This window comes from Tripterygium wilfordii, chromosome 3 (genome assembly GCF_013401445.1).
Source record: "Tripterygium wilfordii isolate XIE 37 chromosome 3, ASM1340144v1, whole genome shotgun sequence".
Lineage (NCBI taxonomy): Eukaryota > Viridiplantae > Streptophyta > Magnoliopsida > Celastrales > Celastraceae > Tripterygium > Tripterygium wilfordii.
In genome coordinates, this window is record NC_052234.1 from 13535922 (window position 1) to 13555540 (window position 19619).

Genomic DNA, 19619 nt, shown 5'->3' on the forward strand with positions numbered 1-19619 from the left:
TTTGACAGTGTATTTGTTTCCCATTTTTCGCAAGTTCGATTGTTATCATGCAGTACCTTATTACATTATGTTTTTGACAGTGTATTTGTTTTTCAGTATTTAATGCATTACGTATTAGCAGTGTATTTTACTACTAATAGAGGAGAGAGAAGCGGGAAAAAAGTGAAAATTTGGGGTTTTGTGTCAATATATCTATGTGGCATGCCTAGTTGGCATGCCACATAGATTATGTATATTATGTACCTGAAAATTATGTATACATGTCATTTTCCCTTTCCTTTTGGGTCCCGAGAAAACGAATGAAAGTAATTAGGGAGGTCTCTGGCACTCTCCAGTCAAAGAGTGATAATTACTGTGGCTGCTGGTTTGTGTTTCTCAACCCCAGCTGGTTTTGGAAAACAAATCAACAATGGGCATAACCAGTATATGTTGAGGTTTTTGTTCGCCTCAACAACGCCTCCGTGGCTCATACCCTTGACCTGGTTGGTGTGGGGAGAACCACTACCACCTCAACAACAATATAGAAAACATGGTTCTCTAAGAAAAATGCTTGAGACTCCAAGGTCTTGATCTTGAGTAATTGGGGTGGATACTGGGAGAGGCCTTTGATGAACACAGTCCATTTTATTTAATCAGTGACAGTATTTTGCACAATCTACAACTCTCAGTACACATCATGTTATTTGCGAATGAGGATAAAAAATAATTAAAATAAACATACAGAGTTTTGCTATATTTGGCTTCGTAAACAACTGGAGTTAAAGGTACGTTGTTACATGGAAGTATGGTGTCCATATGTAACGTTTTACAGCACAAAAATGGGCAATGCTGAACAACTTCTTCAGTTCTTGTAGGCCGCAGGCGGTGTAGCTCCAGGACAAAAATAGACCATTCTATTCTCTATAAAAGTCATAATGGGGGTAATAACACTTTTGGGTATTGAATAATCTGACCCAATGCAACTCAGAAACTCATTTTTCAAACGTTTCAAAGTGGGAACCTAATTTTCATGTTTGTTTCAAAACACTCACACGGGCAGCTTTCAGCCTATTCGAGCAATCAACTATCCTAACTGACATTTTGACCCAACGAAAAATGTTAAATTCGCACGTCTCTTAACAGTGCTTATGTGGATTAACAGTGCTGACGTGGCTTCGTTTTAGGTGGGCAAAATTGACCCCAAAAATCTCACTCTCGCATATATGTACGAAACCCTAATCACAATGCTCATTCTCACTCACCCATTCTCAATCGCGCAAAATCTTTATCTCTTTGGAATTGTTCTCATACTAGAGTCTCCATCTACTGTGACTACTCGGGGAGTGCGAGGTTCAACACTTAGGTGAGTTCGATAGGTTTTTATATTGTTTGATTCTCCGCATGTCAACTGTCTTTCACTCACACAAGAATAGAGTTAGATGTTCTGGTTTGAATAATCTATGTGGTCCCATTTCTATTCTTTTTTTTTTTTTTATTCTTGTTGTGGTCCCATTATTGTTTTGTTTTTTTATGTAATGTTCATGCAGTTAATCTGGGCTGAATAATCTATGTGGTCCCATTTTTGCTTTTTCACAGTTAAGATGAAGCCTGTTGCGAGGAGACAAGTGACTAGATCAAATTATGTTAGATTGAATGATGTGGAGGAAGGTGTGAATAATATGGGCAGCCAGTTACTTAATGATATTGGAACAGTGACTCAGTTGAGTGATTTAGGTAGTCCTTCAAGGAGTCAGAATGTTTCACCAAGTGCTAATTTAACTCTAGATGATGGAGATGATGAAATTCTAGATGCATATATGTCAAGTTTGGAAAAGAACATCAATGTAGGGGGAGCGAATAGTGATGGGAATGAATATAGTGATGGGGCTGGAGATAGTGATAGGGCTGGAAAAGCTGGAGAACTAAATACCAATAGAAGGGGTAGAGGTGATGCTGATGTAAATGACCCAGATTTGGTCTATGAGTAAGATGATTATGATTGTTTGTTGTATGACAGAGATAGTGATGATAAAGTGAGAATGCGCACAAAGACTAATCTAAAACAGAACAGTATATTGTTAATGTGATTAGGGCAACATGCACTTGTAGAGGTTGGGACCTCTCTGGTATACCATGTACACATGCAGTTGCAGCTATTGGTTGGTTGCACAAAGACCTAGCTGACTTTGTTCACCAAGCATACACGAGGGCAACGTATTCGAGGCTCTACAAGTTTAATGTTGAGCCAACAAATGGGGATAATTTGTGAACTGCTACTGGAGGGGATACAATTATGCCTCCTCCAATGAAGGTTCCAAAGCATGGGAGACCCACTTTGAAGAGGAGAAGGGAGCATGATGAACCAAGGACCAACACCAGAATTGGAAGAAGTTATGGGAAGATAAAATGCAATAGGTGTGGATTGCTGGGACACAATAAGAGAGGTTGTGTTGGAGCACCAAATGTACAGGCAATGGAGAGTTTGCTTAGCCAAATTCATCAAATTTAAGTTAACTTTTTCGTTGTTTTCTATTGAAGTATTTGTGTTCCTTTGTTTGATAATTTTCCTATTGTAATCCACCTCGTGGTGGCACGAGTGTCTTTTTTGCCTCCTGTTCAGATCCCACTTTGGCTGGGTTATTAAATATGTTAAGGTCCACAGGCCTTTTAAAAAAAATGTACATGCAAGTTTCTTCAACTTTTATTTGTTGAGATATAACTATTTTGATTTATTTAGTTAAAAACTTATGTAATATGTAGGATGGAAATGCTTCTTCTGCTGGTACTGCAAATACTGCTGCTAAGAGGGGAAATGGATATGATGTTGTTACTGGAAATATTGTTGCTGGGAGGGGCAGAGGTGTTGTGAGGGGTAGAGATGGAGATGGTCATCTTGGTACAATCAACCCCTGGATTGGAACTGGCAGTATGTTGGAGATTACATGCCATGGCTCAAGTTTCCTTCCTAGAAGACAGCTTCAGACATTTGATCCACAACCAACCACCAACATTGGAAAGAGGACCAAGGAGAGTGCTAGGAGGCTTCGAGACACAAATTTCACACTCCAAGCCACTACATCCACTGTCAGGTACAAGGAAATGATAAACTCAACTCAAGAAAGTGCCACAACCCACAAACAATGGAAAATAATCTTTATAACATTATTATATAGCAGTTGCAGCTAGGATTTCATGTTTCATTGATGATGCAAACTGCTTTTGTATGTATTTTGGACAACTTTGTTATATTGATGCATTAATATTTAGGACTTAGCAGCATCATTGAAGTTATGTTTTGAGTAATGGATTGATGCTCGATGATTTGGCTTTATTCTATATAAGATTTGGTATTTTGTGACCTATATGGTCCAATTTCACAATTTCAGTGAGTATTTTGGAACAATTGAATTAGTTTGAGGTTGTTAATAACTGCTATACAGGTGTCTGGTGTAGATTTCATCTTCATTTACTTGAACTTAAAAAATATAATATTTTATTCTATGTCAGCAATTGTCAGGCCATGTGTGCAACATTTGACAATATTTTGCCAGCTAGGATAGTTGACTGCTCGAATAGGCTGAAAGCTGCCCGTGTGAGTGTTTTGAAACAAACATGAAAATTGAGTTCCCACTTTGAAACGTTTGAAAAATAAGTTCTCGAGTTGAACTTGGTCAGATTATTCAATACCCAAAAGTGTTATTACCCCGGCCAAAAGGAGGCATTATAACTTACACATGTTGGGTCAGATATTCAATGACCGAGCTCGATGGTGCTAGTGGGCTAGGCTAACCCATCAGTTTACGTGCCTCCTTAGATCGACCGTTTAAACTGGGAAAACCCAGTTGGATATCAACTTCGACTAAAGGTGTATACCTGTGAGTTTTCATGGTTCGATGCTCGATGAGATCTATCCCTGTATTATTGTACACGTGACATGTTCAGCTCGAGTTTAAACTCAATTTGACTATCCAAAATAGTTAAGCCAAGTGTGTCATTTTCGGGTAAAAAATAATCTGGTGGATCCTAGATCATCCACCTGCAAAAGATCGTTCGTCATCAATGATGTGTTGTAAACTTCGGGGATAGTGTTTACGCTTTACATTATAAACAAATCAATCTTAAGTTCAAACAAAGCATCGTACTTTGTGCAAAAAAACAAAAGCACCATACAGCTATAGGTCAACCGGTGGACAAAACAATATTGAAAATGAAGGCAATATACCTACTTTGGAATTGAACAACATAATGATACATAATATATTGCCGGATCAAGACTCAAGCTTACTGGTCAAGAAAAGATAACGTCATGAGCGACGTAATTTTAACTTGTTGTACAAACAAGAGTACTCCATTAACCCCTATAAATTGACAACTAGAGGCAAACAATTCCCATCATCAGTCTTTTAGACATGGGAGGAGTTAAGTTGCATGGAACCTGGCCTAGCCCCTTTAGTTACAGAGTGATATGGGCTCTGAAACTCAAGGGTATACCATTTGAATACACAGAAGAGGATCTTTCCAACAAAAGTCCTCTGCTTCTACAATATAACCCTGTCTACAAAAAAATTCCCGTCCTCGTTCACGATGGAAAGCCAGTCTGCGAGTCCATGATTATCGTCGAATACATCGACGAGGTGTGGCCGGAGAAACCCTTGATCCCAAGTGACCCTTATCAGAGGGCTACGGCTCGGTTCTGGGTTAATTTTATTGGAGATAAGGTACGTGTTTTTACACATTTGGAAGATAATTAAACTATAATAGCTGAATATATATGTGTATATGATATCATTTGATGAAAATATGAATCTGCAAGCAGAGCATCGCAGTTTGGAAATTGTTTCGAACCGCTGGTGAAGAACTAGAACAAGCAAAGAAGGATACCTTGGAAATGCTGAAAACCATCGAAGAACATGGAGCAGGAGAGACAAAATTCTTCATTGGAGATGAGATTGGCATAGTGGACATAGCCTTCGGTGCAATTGCTTACTGGTTGGAGATCTTTGAAGAACTACTAGGAGTGAAGCTGCTCGAAGCCCATAGGTTCCCTAAACTCGCTGCTTTGATCAACAATTTCAAAGAAGAACCTATAATCAAGGAAAACCTTCCAGATCACCATGACATGTTTGTATATTTCAAAGGTCGCAGAGAAAAGATACTTGCCTCTGCATCATAAGAGGCTAATAGAGAGGGGCCATCAAATGTCATATTCATGCTTCTCTACTAATTTGTCCTACGCATGCATGTTTAGGGCAGATTGGGCTTCTCCACTGTAATAAATGTAATGAATAATGAAATTAAATGAAATACCAGAATAACATCATTGAACAAACACCAATGTGCTAAAGTGCTTGCAACTTGCTCATTGAAGGGTTGTCAATGCCCTCATCAATATCTCCTCTCACCAATTATGCTAATGTGCTTGCGACTTACTCATTGAAGGAAGCAGGGATTCTACATAACATAACAGATCATTCCTCTGTTTTTGTCAATGCCCTCCATCAATATCTCCTCTGCATCACCAAAGTTTCTGAAATGAAGGCCACATATATCGACATAAGAAATTATGAAAAAAAGAATAAGATAGAACTGGTACACAAGTAAACCAAGCCTTGCGCTGGCTGTGCCTCAAGTTGCCCAAAGCTGCCGACGGAATTTCATTTGAAGCCATATTACAAGCTGCTAAGGCACATGTCACTGAAACATTTGTTTCCACCCACACCTTGAATTACATTCTCGTATTCACTGCTTCGCAGATGAAAAGTCCTCTGAATCATGCAAGAGCGCCTGATATGATAAAGCAGCACCTCTGCCTATGCCTAACAATATCAGTGTATTCTTCATTAATGCTTCTCTTAAAGATTGGTCAAGATGAAATATCCCACGGGTTGATTCCACTGTACAGGAGCACCCTGATACACCAATACCTCATTCTTTAAAATCCGGAGTAATGAAGAAACAAGGACTTCAAGTCTGGCACCTTCACAGCCCATTTAAGATTACCATGTACCAGTTCAACCCGTTCTTTTACTGCCTTGGCATGAGCTTCTACAGCCAAATAGCCACCGACACTACTCCCGGGTTCATCTTTATCAAAGAGTTCTAAGCAGCTACCATCCTATATCGGGAGAACGTCTCCAGATGAATTAAACTCTAGATACTAGATTGGGGAAAGAAGGGAGAATCGTAGCTATTCGTAGAATCATAGAAATTGAATACAAAGAAAAACGTTTCTGCTAACAAGGTAGCCATAGGCGAAAGCAGACCATTCCCTTGACTGTCAGCCTATCAGTGTCTTGACCGTCCCCGCACCGAGTGGAGAGACACTGCTTCAATTATAAGATTCATCTACGTGCGCCGATTTGAAAATTTGAAAGAAAACAGAAAGGCCAAAGAAACTAGTAGAAGTTAAAATATTTAGACCTCGCGTCAGAGACAGCATAGTAGGTCATCTGAAGGGCAACTGGTTTCACGGAGGTACCATCATGGAGTAATCTAGCCGACGGCGACAATAACTGTAATGGTGAACGGGCAACGGTGTTTTGTTTTCCTGGCGATGGTATTTGGTTGTTTGGGCAGCTTCAGTACCGTGCGGATCGTTGCTGCTTCAAATTCTTCTACGCTCCATGGAAGATTTCGATCCCCTAATCAAATTGGCCGCCATACACTTCGTTGAAAAGGGCCGGGCTAACCCGTTAGAAGGTATGGCCCAGTATCTCAGACCACGATGGATTTAAAAATTTCCATGAAATGAGGCCGAAGCTTGACGAGTTCTTGAAGGCCAAGGTGAGGCCCAACACCTAAGACAGTGTGGACCTAAAAATTCTGCCCATCTTGTCAGTCCAGTACAGCTCACAAAATGAATGAGTCGTTAGAGCACTTGCAATGGTGCTATTTTGTCTGGGGGCAACAAATATGTATGGGGTTTTATGTTTTGCTGATATGATTGTATTGAGAGATGTGTTTTGTTAATGTGGCTGTATTGGAAGATTGTGTTTTGGTGTAATTTTGTTGTGGACAACATGGAGGTATGAGAATTTGTTGGTCTCTATGTTGGGTGAGAATGAAAAATGTATAGGAATTTGTGTTTTAGTGATGTGGATATATTGATATATGTGTTTTGTTGATGTGATTATATTGAGAAACGGGTTTGACTTGATTTTTTATGCAATAGAAGTAGGACCCAGTATTAATTTTTGTTGGCCAACAAAATGTGATCATTGAAATTGCTCTTAGGTCAGGTGATAACAATGGAAGTATCCCATTATGTGAGATCGCCAGTTTCTCCTGGCGCCGGTGTTTGGTAGTGTGGACTCTGGACAGCTTCAGTACCGTTTTGATCATTTCTGCTTCAAATTCTTCTACGCTCGATTGAAGATTTCAAAACCCCTAATCAAATTGGAACGAAGGGTTTAAGGGAAGAAAAAAAAGCTCGAAATATTCAATAAGGAAGATAAAAATACAATGGGCTTGGCCGCCATACACCTTGTCTAAAAGGGCCGGGCTAACCCGTTAGAAGGTAAGGTCCAATATCTCAAGACAACGATGGATTTAAAATTTCCACTAATACAGGCAGACGAGTTCTTGAAGGCCAAGGCGAGGCCCAATACTGAAGACCGTGTTGTGAAAAATTCGGCCGAGCGTGCGCCGTGCGCAGCAGCTCCAAGGTCCAAAATCAAGAAAATAGAAAAAGAATGGCTGAAAAAGAATGAAAGTAACATAGGAGGCAGCCCAGCAGCTCCAAAGTTGCCCGTCAAATCATCCTGATGCTGACTCCTATTCTTTGCCCTAACTTTCCTTTTGGGTCCCGAGAAAACGAATGAAAGTAATTAGGGAGGTCCCAGCACTCTTCAGTCAAAGAGTAATAATTACTTGTGGCTGCTGGTTTTTGTTTCTCAATCCCTGTTAGTTTTGTGCTTTACTGATATAGCTGTATTGAAAGATTGTGTTTTGATATAGTTTTATTGTGGACAACATGAAAGTACGAAAATTTATTGGCTTCCATGTTAGATGAAAAGGAAAAATGTATAGGAATTTATATTTTGTCTACGTAAATATATTGGGAGATGTATTTTATTGATGTGATTGTAATGAGAGACATATTTAATTTGATTTTTCATATAATAAAGGTGAGACCCAATAATGGTTTTTGTTGACCCAACGAAATGGGACCATTGGAATTGCTATTAGGGTAGGTGATAACAATGGAAGTATCCCATTATGTGAGATCGCCAGTTAGAACCAATGCACCTTAGAATTTCACGTCATAAAGTAGAACCATGGCACAAAGTCAACAAAACAACGTAGAAAATGATTATAATAAACCAATTTTCTGAATTGAACAACATAATATAATGTTGGATCAAGACTCGAGCTTACTCGTCACGCAAAATCGACGTCATGAATGACACATAATTTTTTGTCCAAGACTTCTTCTCCATTCCATTAATCCCCATAAATAACCCATGACAGGCAAACAAACTCCATCACCAGTCTTTCAAACATGGGAGAAGTGAAGTTGCATAGATTTTGGTATAGCCCCTTTAGTTGCAAGGTGATTTGGGCACTGAAACTGAAGGGCATACCTTTTGAGAACATAGAAGAAGATGTTCTCAATAAAAGTCCTCTGCTTCTGCAATATAACCCAGTCCACAAAAAAACTCCCGTCCTCGTTCATGGTGGAAAACCAATCTGCGAGTCCATGATTATTGTCGAATACATCGACGAGGTATGGCCAGAGAAACCCTTGATGCCAAGTGATCCTTATGGGAGGGCTATCGCTCGGTTCTGGATTAAACTTTTGGATGATAAGGTATGCGCTTTCACACATTTTGAATATGATTAAAACTACAATAACTACCTATATGTGTGTACATGATAACATTTGATGAAACTATGAATCTGCAAGCAGGACATGGCAATTTGGAGAATATATTTTAGTTCCAATGGTGAAGAACTTGAACAAGCAAAGAAGGATACCTTGGAATTACTGAAAATCATTGAAGAACATAGGGCAGGAGAGACCAAATTCTTCATTGGAGACGAGTTTGGCATAGTGGACATAGCCTTTGGTGCAATTGGTTACTGGTTGGAGGTCGTTGAAGATGTAGTAGGAGTGAAGCTGTACGATGCCCGCAAGTTCCCTAAACTTACTGCTCTGATCAACAATTTCAAAGAGGAACCTGTGATCAAGGAAAACCTGCCAGATAAGAATGATCTGTTAACGTATTTCAGGGGTAGCAGAGAAAAAAGGCTTGCCTCTGCATCATAAGAATGTAACAGAGGCTGTCCATCAATTGTCATATTTAGGCTTCTCTAGTCTCTACTAATAAATAATAATGACAACAATAATAGAGATATATTTTTAATTTGTCTATGCAAGCTTGTTTAGGCAGATTAGGCTTCTCTATAGTAAAAATGTAATGTAAAATGGACAATGTGTCTTTCCTTGTCATCAGTATGCATCTTTTACACATGCAATAATATTATATAATTTCACGCGGAAGGTATTATTGTTCATAGTGAATGACATATCTACACTCATGATAGGAAAAATAAAAAAAATAAAAAAAACTTTTAAAACCTAAAGAACAAAATGTGAACAAACAACCCAAATTCCTGAACTAAACCATTAAGCCCAAAGGCATACACTTATGCTTTTAATAACTCCTTTTCAGTCTTAGCACATGGAGGGATTCACGCTATATCATTGCATTCCGCCCTACCCAAACAAGGAATGTGAAAGAAAAGTTTCCAAAACAACAACGACGGAATTAATCAGTTTTCATTTACTAATTGAAACCTGCACTACCACCAGTAGCCCTCACTGGTGGTAGAAGATGTGCAAGAAGTGAAACTGCTAAAAGGCTAAAGTTCACAAAACTGGATGCATGAATGAAAACCTTCCACACCACAATTGATGAGAGGTTCATATTTTGTGATAGTAAAAATTATATATGTATTGCATATTTTACAAGCTTTGCCAGGCAAATCTTGCTTGATAACAACGACAGGACAGTATAATCAATAATGAGTCTTTTAATGGGTTTGCTTGATGGATTACTGAGTATCCACGCTACTAGAAAGCACAAACCTGGCCCAGCCTTTCCAAAGCCTCTATTGAGGAATTATATTCCCCGTCATCAAACGTAGAAGAAAGAAGAAACAAAAAAGAGAGAGAAAGGAAAAGTAAAAAAGAAACTAAACTGGATTAAAGACTACATCAATGGCTGTATACTATGTTCCACCTATAAACCAACAAAACTTGCACCTCAAACAAGTGTTATCTGTCACGACATGAATTGCATTTTCTGTTTTGATGCATTTCCAAGTCACCAAAGAAAATATCTTATTCTACAAGAATGAGAAAGTTAAAGAGGCATAATCACGGTTTCTCGGATTTACATCTTTTTTCTTTAATATATGCTCAAAGTACTTGTTTTGCATTTTTTTCTTCCTGCAACTTGGATTAGAAAATAGTAGCTCAAGCTAAAAGGAAGAAGTTCCATTCTCGCATCACATGATAACCAATTCACACTTCTGTTTCTTTTGTGAAGCTATACATAATTTAGTTAGTTTGATGATCTATGATGGACAAAAGAGACCCTCATCCATCAAATCAACGAGTCACATTCCAAATGTTCTCAGAAATGTGGAGACAAAAGCTCCAGAAACAACCATAGAAGTATGACAAGCTTACCTAGTCAATCAGTTTATCCTGCATTCCTGCCGTATGCATCCAAATAGATATAAGGAAGCTTTCACTTCTTACAAGACAAAAGGAATCCTCAATTGTGGACTGGCAAGATTCCCCTTAGCTAACAGAGGAATGCTGATCATCAATCATTGATGCTGTAAATATGTATAAGTGCATAAGAATGCAGATCCCTTCAAGTAAGTTGTTAAACAATAGTTCAACAAAAGAAGAGACATTCAAGGAAACATGGGTTCAAACTACGATGACACAACAGGGGACTATGTACCTACTTATGCACTATCTATTCCAGTACCAAATGTTCAAGAACTCGCAAGGAATGATCCTCTGCAGGTTCCAGATAGATATGTACAAAAGCAAGAAGATAGGCCCCAGGAAATTGATTTTTGTTATCTTTCTTCTGATATTCCTGTTATTGATTTGTCATTGCTCTCAAATGGCGATGAGGAGCAGCTAAAGAAGCTGGATAAGGCTTGTAAAGAGTGGGGCTTCTTTCAGGTAATGAATTAATGCTTTAAGAAAACTAATAAAGGAAAAGTAATTATCTGTTATACATATCAAGTTCAAGTATTACTAGGACCAAAGAACCAATGAAAACAGAGTAAAAGAAGACAATTAGAGATAACAATGCTTACGGACAATCTTCACTGGCCTAATGTGTAGATTATGAAATCAATTTATCAATCATAGAAGGATCCATGCATTTAAAGCCTTATATCCTCTTGCGATTAAATACCATAGCAAAACACGTAAATGTCGAACTGTAAATTTCTTCATCGCAGTATATTTTACAAGTTTCTGTCAGAAGAATTATCACGAGGAAAAAAAAGCTGATATTGTTTCTGCTCTGGACTATCTTTAACAATTGGGAGTATCTTTGTTCTTTGCCGGTTAGCAGGTAGTTAATCATGGAGTGGACAAAGAAGTGTTGTGTAGCATGAAGGGTGCTGCATCTGAGTTTTTTGAACTTCCATTACAAGAGAAGAACAAATATTCCATGCCCTCTGATGATATACAAGGTTATGGACATGCTTATGTTGTCTCCGAAGAGCAACTATTGGACTGGTCAGATGCACTGATTCTTGCTGTTTACCCTTCCCAATATCGAAAGCTCAAGTTTTGGCCTAAAAGTCCAAAGGGATTAAGTAAGTTCTCTACTCTTTCGTAAAAGTTCGATCCTTTACTTGGTCCGATAAGGTGACAGAATGAAAATCCTATCTCAAGAAATTTCAATCTCCTCAATAACAAAGACGTAGAATCTGGCCATTTTTCGTATTCCATTTAGAAGGATTCAAAACCAAGTTTTTTCCATTTCCCTAACTTAAATAACAAACAAGAAAATGAAACTTAGTGCAAATTTTCCATGCCAAGGAAATTCAAATGGGAAAAGGCACTAATAAATTGCAGTCTGTAAATACAATTTGATGGCGCATCAATGCAGGGGGATGATTGAAGAATATTCAAATGGGGTTAAGAAAGTAGCAGAAGAGCTGTTACGCTCACTGTCATCAATTATGGGAATGGAGAAGGATAGGCTCCTTGAAATGCACAAACAATTAGTGCAGGCTATGCGCATCAACTACTATCCAGCTTGTTGCAGGCCAGACCAAGTATTGGGCATAAGTGCACACTCAGACACAAGCACCTTAACCATTCTTATGCAAGAAAATGATATAACTGGGCTTCAGATTAAGCATAATGGAGAGTGGGTGGCGGTTAGGCCAATTCCAGATGCGCTAGTGGTCAATGTCGGAGATGTGATTGAAGTAAGGCTCAACCTTGTTTACTGTCACACTAGTATCTTTCTCGAAAAACTATCTGGCTTGAATTTTACTAAGAAAAATAAAAGTGAAGATTATATAAACCAACACATATTGAAGCTAACACAAGCATTTCTTTCTTATTTTAATGCAGTTTTGGAGCAATGGGGAGTATAAAAGCATCGAGCATAGGGCAGTGACAAACAAGAGCAAGGCAAGAATTTCTTATGCAACATTTTTCTTCCCACATGATGATGTGGAGATTGAACCATTAGATCACATGGAAAGTTCTACAAGCCCCCACAAGATGTACAAAAGGGTCAAGTATGGTGACCATTTGAGAAGCTCCATGAAAAGAAGAATGGAAGGAAAAGCACATACTGAGATGGCAAAAACCGGAAAAACTTAATGCAGGCTCTCCCAGAACTTAGCATCTACCAGCAGAAAAGAGAGTGAATTTTTTCTACAGAGCTGCAGCTCAAGGCTTCTTTGGGCTTATCCTCTGTATTAAAATGTGTCTCTTTATGATATAAACATGTACTTCATTTTCTCTTCTCTAGCAAAGGCTATGCATATAAAGAAAGGAGGAAACCAAAACAAAATTTACTTAATCTAAAGCAATCTAGTCTCCTCCAAAAAGACTGAGAAGCAGGCGGAAAACGTTAAAGAAGAAAAAAGACCAACTTCACAACACCTAAAAACCTTAAAGAAGAAAAAAGACAGAGAGTAAAGAAGCACACTACCAAGGCCTTTTCCAGGCTGCAACACTAGTAACCCAAAAGTATTAGCTCACAACAAAAGTGCATGCCAATCTTAACTAATCTGAGTTCTGTTAAGTCAATGCCATAGACGTATAAGATTCTGCCGGTAGTTACTCACCATTAAGGCCGCTCCAACTAAATGACCAAACTATAAGCTTATAAGCAAAATACCCTTTCTTTTTTTTTGTTTCTTGTAATCACATGATAAATTAAGCATCCTCAGTTAATCGTTCAAGACTTCGCGAAACAAATATATGAAGCGATTACGGAATTTCAACTTAAAGGAACTAATGTCAAAAATCCCAACGCAAATCACTAACATCCACAAGAAGAGGATTATTAAGAACAAAATATCACAAGGAGGAAAATCAAGAACACAAAAAAGCCACGACATACGATGGAAAAATGTAGAACAAGAAGTCTACCTCGAATTGCTCACTGGTGTGGATAATAGTCAAGCTCGGTATGCAGTCCTTCAAACTGTTCCCAGTTTCGACCATTTTCACACTCTTCGCAAGAATCATTTTTGCAAGTGACAGTGCTTTCCCCTGAATCTATCCAGCATTCAAATGGACTAAAAGAGATGGGCTCGGCTGGTAGTAGTTTCAAGTTCAAGTTTTCCCGAACAATGAATTCTAGGCCCAATTTATATGATAAGTCTGTTGGACAATCCACATGAACCGACACCGACAAAAGGGGTACTACTTGGACTAGAAGACCCAATTTTTTAATATGAGGAAAGAACTAAGAAGGGAACAGATTAAAGGTGGTCAACAGGAAAAACCAATAAAGGAAGTAACCAATCTGATCATGATTTAAAAGATGTTTTAATTAAAAAATATGTATATATTAATTCATTCTTCTAGAGGAAGAAACATCAGAGAGATTATCTTCCATACAAAATGACTTGTGTATTTTCTTTTAAAACTTTTTATATAATTCGGAATTTAAATTTAATTTAGAGGCCACACCCACACCATGAGAACAATAATCTAGCGTCTAATAAATCATATGAAATTTAAATTGAAAGAGTGGCTTCAGTTGATTGATGCTGGTATCAAATGTGGGATATCCCATCCATCTTGTATGCCAGATTTGTCTAGTCTGTGTGGATTTTCGGTCAACTCTCTTTATAAGGAAAAATAAATTGAAATTTAGGAATAATATTTGGTATAAATTGGCGCACGAGGCAGTGGAATCTTTCGAAACGTCTAAATCCACGGACATGTTATATTCCTTGTCTGGTTCATTTAACGCCGTTACAAGTATTTCCATATCGTTTGACGGTAATCACCCGATTAGTTAATTATTTAGGGAAACATTCATTTTTACACCATATTATTATTTTCCAAATTTTTCCAAAAATAAAACAAATCAAGCGTAAGCACCACGCTTAACTGTGAGTCTGTGACGCGCTTTCTCCGCTGCGACTTCCACGGCACCCTATTTAACATTATTCACTGTCCCCTGTTCTTCCTCTCTCCTTCTCTCCGAGTCTTTGCGGGATTCAATTTCGATTATCAGTCATTTCCTCTCTCTCTCTCTCTCTTTTTGTAAAGATCGATCAATGGATCCAATGAGATCATCGCACTGGTGCTACGGTTGTAGTCGGTTCGTTACGATTTTGGGTCATGACGCGGTCATCTGCCCTAGCTGCGGCGGCGGATTTGTCGAAGAAACAGGGACCACACCTTCTCGATCTCCGACTCCGTACGTATCGAGCCCCCGACCCCATCGAAGCCGACGCAATGGCGGAGATCGTTCACCTTTCAACCCCGTCATCGTCCTCCGAGGGCCTCCCGATGGCGGCGGTGGTGGGAATGATAGTAACGCAGCGGCTGAGAGAGGTAACTTCGAGCTGTTTTATGATGAAGGTGCAGGGTCGGGTCTTCGGCCGCTTCCCGCCGGGATCTCCGAATTCTTGATGGGGTCGGGGTTCGATCGGCTGCTTGATCAATTGTCACAATTAGAGTTTAACGGTGTTGGTAGATTTGATCAACCTCCGGCTTCGAAGGCTGCAGTACAGTCTTTGCCTGTTGTGAAGATCGTTGCTGGTCATGTTAACCATGAATCGCACTGCGCTGTTTGTAGAGAACCATTCGAGCTGAACACTGATGCACGGGAGATGCCTTGTAAACATATTTACCACTCGGATTGTATTCTCCCTTGGTTGTCGATCCGCAATTCGTGCCCGCTTTGTCGACATGAATTACCATCTGAGAACCATACAAGTGGGACAAATTCGCCAGCTGGAGACGAAGAGACAGTAGGGCTGACGATATGGAGACTCCCAGGGGGTGGATTCGCTGTGGGCAGGTTTACTGGGGGGAGAACAGCTTCCGAGAGGGAGCTTCCAGTTGTTTTCACGGAGATGGATGGTGGATTTAATACTGGTGGTGCTGTTGGTGGAGGCGTTGCTGTTCCTAGGAGAATTCTGTGGGCGCCGAGCGGGAGGAGATCACGGGGGAGTGGTAGATTGCGTAGTGCTTTTCGCAGCTTCTTTTCCATCTTTAGGAGGACAAGAATTTTTTCTCACCAAAGAAGTGCGGCTAATGCGGCCATGGATTAGAGCCATTAAGAAGTGTGACTGTATGTTGACATTGATTCTATAATTGTTGAGTTCATCTAATTAAAGGATACATTTTGCTGGGCAATATGATTCACTTTCTGTTGATAACAGAATCTGAGAACGAATTGAGGATTGCTCAGTTTGAATTCTGTGAAAAAGAGAATTTTTTGATTTGGTTGAAGATAGTCGGTAAATAGAAGAAGACGATGACTTAAAAGAATGCCATGTAGTGCCAGAGTGTGCCTTTAGAAGTTGTTAAGTCACAAAATCTGGTGTAAAACTGTGTCTCTACCGAGGTTAGGCCTGAAAATGTTGCACTGAATTATTTTTTCCACAAATCATTTTCAGATGCATTGTTCAATTTGTTCTTTTTGTTTGTAATTGAATTGCAGCGGCTTGATATTTGCAACACTTTGTGGACAATTTTGAGTCATTGGATTCATATTACGATCATTGTCTCTCTCGTAAACAATCTCTCCTCAAAGCTCTTGTGTTTCTGTATTATGTGTTCAACTCAAAATGTCAAATCTTTGAAAGACAGCTTGTCTACCCTGATGTGGTTTTCGTCTTGTTTGAATTATCTAGAACACGTGATTGGTTATGTGGTCTTAAATCTCCTGTCCTCATATTTCATTAGAAGACGGAGCTTAGGGCAAATGCAATGATGAAGTGGTATTGGGCCAATAAAGATGTTGTCTTTTGCTGATGTGGCTGTATTGTAAAATGTGTTTTGCTTATGTGGCTGTATTGGGATAAGTGTTTTGTTGATGTGGATGTATTGATATTTGATGTTTTGGTGTAGTTTTGTTGTGGATAATATGGAGGAATGGAATGTTGTTGGGTTGGGTAGAAAGAGAAAGTGTGTGGGAAGAAAAAGTGTATAGAAATTTGTGTTTTGCTGATGTGGCTGCATTAGAATACGTGTTTGACTTGACTTTTTATGTAATAGAGGTGGGACCGGGCCAACAAAAATATTGGCCCAGCAAATCAATTCCCATTGCATTTGCCCTTACAGTTCGTAATGGGGCCATGGCCGCTTCTTAATTTTATGTGGAAGTCATAAATGGGATGAGGAGGAGGGTAAATTTTGGATTTCTGGAACTTAGAAATGCAAGTTTAAGTTGCAATCAAGTAAGTTGGCTGTCAATTGTAAATTTGTCATCTGTTTCTTGTACAAAGAGCTTTTTTGCGATATCAAATCAAATGTTTACCGACTACATGGATACTGTTGTTGCTAATTTGTGTTGCTTTTTTGGAGCTATATATTTTATCTATATTTGCTATCTTGAGGATACTTCTGTGTTTAATATTTACTTTCAGAAAGTTAAAATAGGCAATACAATGGGAGAAGCCAGTTTGCTCTTGCCTCTGGAGGGTTTCTAAATGTTCGTTTTGGCCTGTTGAACCCTCAGGTTTCTTTTCTAATCAAAAGGTTTTGGCAAGTTCTTTTTCTATCTGCCTGGCTTTCAAACTATTAAGAGAACCCAAAGCAAACAGAAATATTGCTCTTCGTAGAATAATTTTCGAGGCATAAAACTGCAGGAATCTATATAGGATCGCGTGGGTCATGAGAGTCATGACATGTTTAAGCAGTGTATAATTTTTAGGAAAATGTTCCATGCTCAGTTAGGCTGCCCCTTGATGGGATGCAGCTTGTTATTCTGTTTTTACCTTTGCTTATATCTGTTTTTAAGAAAATTTCTGGATGGTGGAGGTTTCATTGTTAAGTCTTGCCCTAGTTGAGATGGTTAATACTGATTTGTACTTGCGTGGAGAACAGATTAGCAGTTCTAGTTGGGGAAGGAAGTACAGGACCCTCACTCTAGCCTCAGGTTTTGGGTATGATAGATTTGTTCTGCTATATGATCAATGTCATGAATGAAGCTTTTACACAGGTTAGAAATTGCTTTATGGTCAAATGAGACCTTTGAAGGTGCTTTACTTGGTGTTTGCTTTTTTGCTTTTCTCTCAACTCTTAAGCATAAAAGAATGCTGACCTGAGTCTCCAGGGGAGGTCCCATATGAATGGAGATTGCATTCAATCCTTATTCTCTTCTAAAGTTATGAGATTTGCCAATAGCTTTTGACGTGATTGAGAGGCAAGATAAAATGGTGGAGAAATTGAGATACCTAAAGTGAGAAGTTGACTTGCAATGGTGACTTCCCTGGTGGACCATCCGTACATAGAAAACCATAGGAATTTTGAGTTCTTAAGTGGCCTTATCCAAAATATTACTAGTGACAGCAAATTCATTTGAACAATGAAGATCACACGCTATATATAAGCTGCTCAGAGACTTCTCCTTCTCTGATTTTCCTTGAACTCCATTCAACAGAATGGCTTACATAGCTGCTCTGCAGAATTTATATGGGACAACTGGTAGTCAAGGATTCAGTCCTGAAATACGACGCAGAAGAGGAGAAATAGAGCATTGACTGTGGTTGCAGCAGTCGGAGATGTGTCAGCTGATGGCACCACCCACCTTACTGCTGGTGAGGAGAAATAGAGCCTTGACTGTGGTTGCAGCTGTCGGAGATGTGTCAGCTGATGGCACCACCTACCTCACTGCTGGTGCCGGTGCTGTTACCCTGCTTGCTCTCTCTCTCTCAACAAAGAAAAAAAACTAGAAAGTCGATCACTGGAAAAACGGAAAAAGCGGCCAGATGTCCTGGACTTGCCCATAAATGTCAATATACCTGGGCCTGAGCCTGGTCCTGGGCCGAAGTGGATATGTGTTCATGAAATACAGGGACCCAATCTTCTGGGCTTATATCAAATGCCAATAGGCTTTGGGCTCAAAGGAATACCTCTGTTTCTGTTGCAATGCCAGTCTAAGGAAGCTGGAGGGAGCTCCGTGAACTCTGGAGGTTTTTCTTAGGGAGTGACGCTGTAATTGTTCTTGTATGAGTTCTCTGGTGGTTTGCTGCTATCTGTTCATTGTCATGTGAGTTTTTCTGTTGATTTTCTTTGTAATCTGTTTTGCTGATTCTTAGATAACTTTTAGAAAAGGGGTAAATTAATGATTTAGGAGAATTTTTCGTTGCCTTCTGATCTGTTTTTGATGAATATAATATATGCAGGGAATCATTGGACAGGTTAACTAATGTGACTCCTCCCTCCTTTAGTTTCCTAAGAGGGACTAATGCAACAGGAATAAGCACCTCCTTCACTTCACCAATCAGGAGACGTCGAAGTGTGGATTTGATTCTCCCCTTAGTAAACCCCTCATTACCGGAACGGGCTTCGACAGAGAAGAAGATCCTTACTCAACATTCCCAACCAAATGTATCCACATCTACCCATGCAAAATCATCTATCAGTGATCGGCCACCATTATGAGAAGTCCTGGACTACATACTTATCCACACATTCGGTAGGCTGCTTTTGGGGCATCTGGTCGCCTAGCAATAGCTGTTACGATGTTGAATGCTCTCCATTAACATTAGATTAGTCCCGTATAAAAGGTGGTTTTGATGTCAATCATTAGATTTGCCTCTCATCAACCAATTGTTTGACAGCAACACTAACACCTTGGCTTTTATCAAATGCAGATTATTTTGTACATTGAGTTATATGTCAGAAAAAGGATTCTTTTCCTGTATTTCCATTCTAGTTCTCTATTTATTTTGTGTTCCTTGTCCTTAGCATGTTGTTCTAACAGATAAGCAGCTTTGCCTGTAGGCTTCTTGTGTGGAGTTTTATAATTATGATGGCTGATAACTTGTCAACACTCTTCCCGGACACCAGCTTCACTTTAGTTGGAATACATCTTGATTCTCTTCAAATCTTTGCCATCACAGGCTCACAGCAACTCTTATTGTTCTACCAACTGCTTGGT

General features: G+C 39.2%; 4 protein-coding genes and 2 long non-coding RNA genes across 6 annotated transcripts; 4 read left to right on the forward strand and 2 right to left on the reverse strand.

The window, feature by feature from the left end:
* Nucleotides 1-4358: 4358 nt before the first annotated feature.
* Nucleotides 4359-5204, forward strand: LOC119987750 (probable glutathione S-transferase). Its single transcript, XM_038832672.1, has 2 exons — nt 4359-4697; nt 4796-5204. Exons 1-2 carry the CDS (start codon nt 4389-4391, stop codon nt 5150-5152), a joined length of 666 nt encoding a protein of 221 aa, XP_038688600.1. The 5' UTR covers nt 4359-4388; the 3' UTR covers nt 5153-5204.
* A 57-nt stretch (nt 5205-5261) lies between these two features.
* Nucleotides 5262-6683, reverse strand: LOC119987782. Its single transcript, XR_005465510.1, has 2 exons — nt 5573-6683; nt 5262-5489 (listed from the first exon to the last, which is right to left on the reverse strand). It is a non-coding gene; the product is annotated as an uncharacterized LOC119987782 (long non-coding RNA).
* Nucleotides 6684-8452: 1769 nt separating this feature from the next.
* Nucleotides 8453-9481, forward strand: LOC119987741 (probable glutathione S-transferase). The gene is made up of 2 exons (XM_038832665.1): nt 8453-8788; nt 8888-9481. The coding sequence occupies exons 1-2, from the start codon at nt 8480-8482 to the stop codon at nt 9245-9247; spliced, it is 669 nt and encodes a 222-aa protein (XP_038688593.1). The 5' UTR covers nt 8453-8479; the 3' UTR covers nt 9248-9481.
* LOC119987771 lies at nt 9296-13829 on the reverse strand. The gene is made up of 2 exons (XR_005465508.1): nt 13637-13829; nt 9296-10827 (listed from the first exon to the last, which is right to left on the reverse strand). It is a non-coding gene; the product is annotated as an uncharacterized LOC119987771 (long non-coding RNA).
* LOC119987760 (protein SRG1-like) lies at nt 10835-13453 on the forward strand. Its single transcript, XM_038832682.1, has 4 exons — nt 10835-11188; nt 11589-11839; nt 12132-12456; nt 12605-13453. The coding sequence occupies exons 1-4, from the start codon at nt 10919-10921 to the stop codon at nt 12857-12859; spliced, it is 1101 nt and encodes a 366-aa protein (XP_038688610.1). The 5' UTR covers nt 10835-10918; the 3' UTR covers nt 12860-13453.
* Nucleotides 13830-14645: 816 nt separating the features above from the next.
* On the forward strand, nt 14646-16242 carry LOC119995238 (E3 ubiquitin-protein ligase RDUF2-like). Its single transcript, XM_038841680.1, has one exon. The coding sequence runs from the start codon at nt 14779-14781 to the stop codon at nt 15778-15780; it is 1002 nt and encodes a 333-aa protein (XP_038697608.1). The 5' UTR covers nt 14646-14778; the 3' UTR covers nt 15781-16242.
* The last annotated feature ends 3377 nt before the right edge of the window (nt 16243-19619 follow it).